This window comes from Palaemon carinicauda, chromosome 22, assembly GCF_036898095.1.
Source record: "Palaemon carinicauda isolate YSFRI2023 chromosome 22, ASM3689809v2, whole genome shotgun sequence".
Lineage (NCBI taxonomy): Eukaryota > Metazoa > Arthropoda > Malacostraca > Decapoda > Palaemonidae > Palaemon > Palaemon carinicauda.
Window position 1 is genome coordinate 62,016,810 of NC_090746.1, and position 5,173 is coordinate 62,021,982.

Here is a 5,173-nt window from a genome sequence, read left to right on the forward strand (position 1 = left end):
TGACTAAAACTTTCACATCTTTGGTTTTTTTCATGTCATCGAATAACCATTATTAACCATCTGGTTATCTTACTTTTGTATTTTTTTCCGAACTAAATGATTTTTTATGACTTGGAATTACTTACTCAAAGAATTAATTAGATTTTAGATTTTTAGGAGATTGCATATCCGAGAGGGAATACAGAATTTTTCAATATGTACATTTTGAAGTCTGGAGGTTTTCTTAAACCTCTGACTCTCCCAATTTTGCTAGCCCTGTCTCTTAAGAATATAATCTTTACCGCTTTGAAACTTAATAGAAATTTTCTGGTTGGGGATATTACATACATGAATGTATTTATCTATCAGTGTGTGTTTGTCGAACACTGATTATGTTGAATTAAGATTTTATATAATTGTTTATTTATCGATTTTCATCTTTAAACTGTGATATCTTTAGCTGTTACCTTTATTCTTTAGGGTGAAAATATTTATTTTTGTAAGCTTTGGTGAGTTTATTCGAGTAATTTCCTTAATTTTGATAACTCTTTTTATATGGCATAACCTGAATTATTATTATTATTATTATTATCATTATTATTATTATTATTATTATTATTATTATTATTATTATTATTAAGGAAACTAGATCTTAAAGAGACATTTACTTTTAACCTTAATCACAAGAAGGGATTTATTTTCATAATCCTTATGAGTATAGGTCCAAGTCTCAGGCAGTATTGAATGAATAGACATGAAAACAGAGCAGGTGTGCAATTGCAATAATGCACTGTTATTTAGGATTGTATTTCTTTACGAAATGATAGAAAATATTGCTTCATTTCATCTCTTGGACCTCTTTATATTCGGACTTTGTATATCCTCTAACACGGACAAGAACAAGACAGCAATCATATTAACTGCAACTTACTCTTACATAAAGGATTTATCATCGTGTTCGACACACCCTTTTCTAGCCATTCTTCTGCAAAATCAAACTATCGCAATAGATTCTCGTTGATTCCTTCACCTAATGTTTTCCCTTTTTTTTCCCTCTATATTCATTCTATATTTTACACCACAAATGCTATGCAAACTAAAATTTTTAACAGATTCAATTTTGTTTCCGTTGGCATTCGTATTTCAAACATTCCTTTCATTAAAGGAAGTTGGCACAAGAGTCTATTCGTACTTAGCCCTCTTGGCTTCCATAGAATATTCAATTTTCTTCCAAATCTAATGCTCACATGATGCTTCATTTTTCATTTTACCGGCTTTTGACTCTTCTGTCTTTCTACCTTCACTAGGAAGAGATTTGAAATGTCTTATGGAAACTTAGTTTGAATTGTTTGAAGGAATGGTAGAGCCAACTCTCCTTGGAAGTGAAATGAGGATACGTGACTTAAAATGAAAGAAAGCATATTGAATCTGAAAAGATAAGGTGTTTGCCCAGTTTTTGCGAAATAATAATTATTAAGTGTAAAATATGAAGACAGAAGTAACCATTTTACCATCGGAGAAATGATGGATCAGAAAGTTTGTATATGATGTGCAAGCGAGCCATTAGGAGGTGACTGAGAAACGAGTCGAATGCAACTAACTTTATTTGGATGGAGCATGAGTATATATATATGACCCATTCCAGTCAAGAACGGCACAAAAATCTAAACACAATAATTCAAGAAAATATAGGCATAAACAGGTTATCAGTACGAGGGGAGAGCGATAACGACAAATAAAAAGAAAAGATACTATTGCAGTCTACAAGCGTGTGTGATACACATGCGGTGCATGACTCCCCCCCTAAAATAGACATACATGTGAAATAGGGCGCCCTGCTTTTGAGAGGAGTGCTGTAGATGGGTCATCTTGTAGAAGATATGCAGGTTTTAGGCGATCGTTGGAGACCCAGCCTTCTTTGCCACATGTTGAGGAAGAATGCTTTCGGCATATGGCAGATCACGAGGAAAGGCAGTGTATGGGGGCGTTAACGGTGGCTTAATAGTGTCATTGCCGAGTGCAAATCTGACGGTATGTGTTGTTTAGCTGGTGGCTTGTAAGTCTGGCTGCATGGTGTAAATTTTCTCAAAACGTGACATAGGATGTTGCAGACGGAAAAAAATTGGCAGGGACGACCACCGGGTTGCCATACACCATATCAGCTGCTGAGACATCCATGGTGTCTTTAGGAGTGGTCCTTATCCAGAGAAGCTGGATAAACCAGTTGGAGTCCTTGCAGCGGGAAATCAAAGCTGCTTTGAGGGTATGGTGAAAACGTTCAATGATACCGTTGGCAGCAGGGTTGTATGTGGTTTTCTGATGAGGAGTGATACCCAGGAGATTCGTTAATAATGTCTACAATTGAGAGGTGAAAGTGGTACCCCTGTTGGAAGCAATATTCTCAGGGATACCAAATTTCACTATCCATCCGGTGAGTAAGGCAGATGTTGCAGTTTCCATGGTAATGGCTTCAGGCTGGGTGGAGTGGTTGATGACGGTAAACAGGTAACGATGTCCTTGTGATGAGTGTAGGGGACCTAAAACATCGATATTAATATGAGAAAAGTGCCGGTGAGGGTGAGGAAAGGTGCCCACTCCTGAATCTGTGTGTCGATGTACTTTTGAGGTTTCGCATGAAGTAAAGGGATGGACCCAATCCTTAGCATCCTTAGTAATTTCGTGTCAAATAAACTGCAGTACAATGGTGCGAGGGATGTGAAAGGCCATGAATGAAATCAAATACCTGTCGGCACATGGGTGAAGGTATCTACAGACTAGGTCTACTAGTACTGATATCACAGAGGAGGGTGGGGTTGAAGTTGTCAAGAGGGACGTCCTCCCAAAATGGAGGGAGGTGCAGGTTATCCTACATGCTTGGTATTCTGGATCCTTTTGCTGGGCTTCTGTCAAGGTGTTGTAATTCAATCCCAGATGAATGGCAGCTAATGTGTTTCTTAACAGGGCATCGACAACGGGATTCATTTTCCCATTGACGTGCTGAAGGGTACAATTGTATTCATCCATGGCGGAGAGATGTCGGTGTTGACAGGCTGACCATACATCAAACTGTCACGTGATGGCGTGCACCAGAGGTTTGTGCTCCGTGAGAGTGATGAAGGGCATACCTTCCAAGAAGTGGTGAAAGTGATGGACAGCCAATTGCACCGGCAGGAATTCGCTGTCGAAAGTTGAGTTGCTGGATTCCACCTTGGACAGTTTTCTACTGAAAAAGGCTAGTGGCCGTGGCGAGCTGCTACCACCTGCTCGAGGACTACCCTAATAGCGACATTGCTGGCATTGGTGGTGAGAAGGAGATGTGCATGTGGCATGGGAAAACTAAGAGCAGTAGTGGTTGATTGGGCATTCTTTGGGTTGCAGAAGGCCACCTCTTGAAGGAGACCCCACTTCAGGTCTTTGCTTTCCCTTGAGGGAGGCGTAGAGGGGGGCAAAAGTGGCGGCGATGGCTGGCTAAAAACGATGATAATAGTTGATCATACCCAAGAATTCTTGCAGTGCTTTGACAGTCGAGGGCATAGGGAAGTTCTGAACAGCTACCACCTTCTTAGGGAGGGGATGGACTCCATGAGTGATGCGGTGCCCTAAGAGCAATACTTCTTCGCCAAAGGTATACTTGTCGTACCGGACTACAAGGCTGTTCTGTTGTTGGCGGCTGAGTGCGATGCGTAGATGATGGAGGAGTTCCTCTTTGGAGGAAGAGAACACAAGTATGTTGTCCATGTAACATACACAGAAGGGGAGGTTCCTTAAGATGCCGTCCATGAGACATTGAATAGTGGCCCCAGCATTACATTACGAAGGCCAAAATAGGAGTAATTGAAGGTGTGTGTACCAAAGGGGGTGGTGATGGCATTCTTGGGAATGTCTCTTGTGTTCATGGGCAACGTTAATACCCCTTTAGGATATCAAGCATGAAGAAAACCTTCGCTTTTGAGCAAGTAGGATGTCGCATCGACAATGTTCTGTCTGCATGTTCAGGCGCATGGAATTGAGGCCTTTTGGCAAAGGCCCATTTAATTCATTTTGACGAAAGTTTGTTTAGCGGAAGCCAAACGATCTGTGCCCAGACTTTTGAACCTGGCATACACTGGGGGCCCCACTGTCTTGATATGGTGATAAATACCGTGTTTAGTGGGAACCGTGGACATTTGACGAAGTTCTAGACGGAATACTTCCGTGTATGCCGTGAGGAGGTGGGAGTAGGCATTTGTAGGTGCCCTGATGTGGCAAGCGAGGTCGTAGGGCCTGGGTTGAATAGGCGTCAAGAAGTATGAATCAGCGTTGACTAACTGTTGGTGAGCTACATCGACTAGGAGGTGGAAGTGTGAGAAGAAATCCACACCGAGGATTGGCAATGTGACGTCAGCAATGAGGCCATTCCAAATATATTCGGTGCTTCTAAACAATAATGGGAGCGTTTCATAACTGTGAGTATCGCAGATCTGTTGGTAGCTACCAGGCAGATGTCGGCAGACTTAGACAGACTACTCCGTGTCCTGCACAGTGGCCTTGGCAGAAGAGATCGGCGGGCACCATGTCTACCAAAAATCGCACGCCCGTCCTGTGTCATGTAAAATGAAAAGATTAGTTACAAGGGAGGCCACCGGCTCAAGTGATGGCCTATTTTTACGTTTTTTGGCCACTGACAACTATTTGCACATTTCTTCACACCAGCCTCGAATTTACAGTGGTAGTAGCATAACTGCGGCTGATGGGAGACACTAAGTGGCTGGAGAGGTTGTTGGTTGGGATGTAAGTGAGACGTGGCATATGTGGGTGGTGGGCAGCTTTGTCGCCGCTCTGGTACGTCACGGGATGAGCGTCTGTGTCCTACCGCATTCATGTCAGCTTCGGTCGATGTTGAATAGTTGTCCACTTCGTCAGGAGTGGAGATGTTGATGGAGGTCTGGAAGGTGGTGATGTGACTGTCCATAAGGGTGTTGACTTTGGTCATTAGGACCTTCATGAGCAAAATATCGACATTGGGGATGACAGCCCGTACAGGTTCAGGTAGGCGCTTTGGGCATGAAGTAGATTCACTTCACGAGGAGAGCAGTCTGCGGCATTGTGCATGCCAGCTATAATGGTCTTTTCCCTGAGGTCGAGTGAAGCCTTTTGGTTTCCCAATGGTTTTTATGAGAGCTAAAAAAAGTTTGGTTATGCGGGCGTGGGTGAT

General features: G+C 42.4%; 1 protein-coding gene across 1 annotated transcript in view; it reads right to left on the reverse strand.

Annotated features, from left to right (window-relative positions):
- The window catches only part of LOC137615911 (uncharacterized), a 41,889-nt gene extending 37,049 nt beyond the window's left edge, over positions 1 to 4,840 (reverse strand). Inside the window, exons 1-3 of the mRNA XM_068345599.1 lie at positions 4,590 to 4,840; positions 4,121 to 4,395; positions 3,535 to 3,683 (exon numbers count right to left, since the gene is read on the reverse strand). Coding sequence (XP_068201700.1) covers positions 3,535 to 3,683; positions 4,121 to 4,395; positions 4,590 to 4,840 — 675 coding nt within the window. The remainder of the gene's footprint in view (positions 1 to 3,534; positions 3,684 to 4,120; positions 4,396 to 4,589) is intronic.
- Between the last annotated feature and the right edge of the window lie 333 nt (positions 4,841 to 5,173).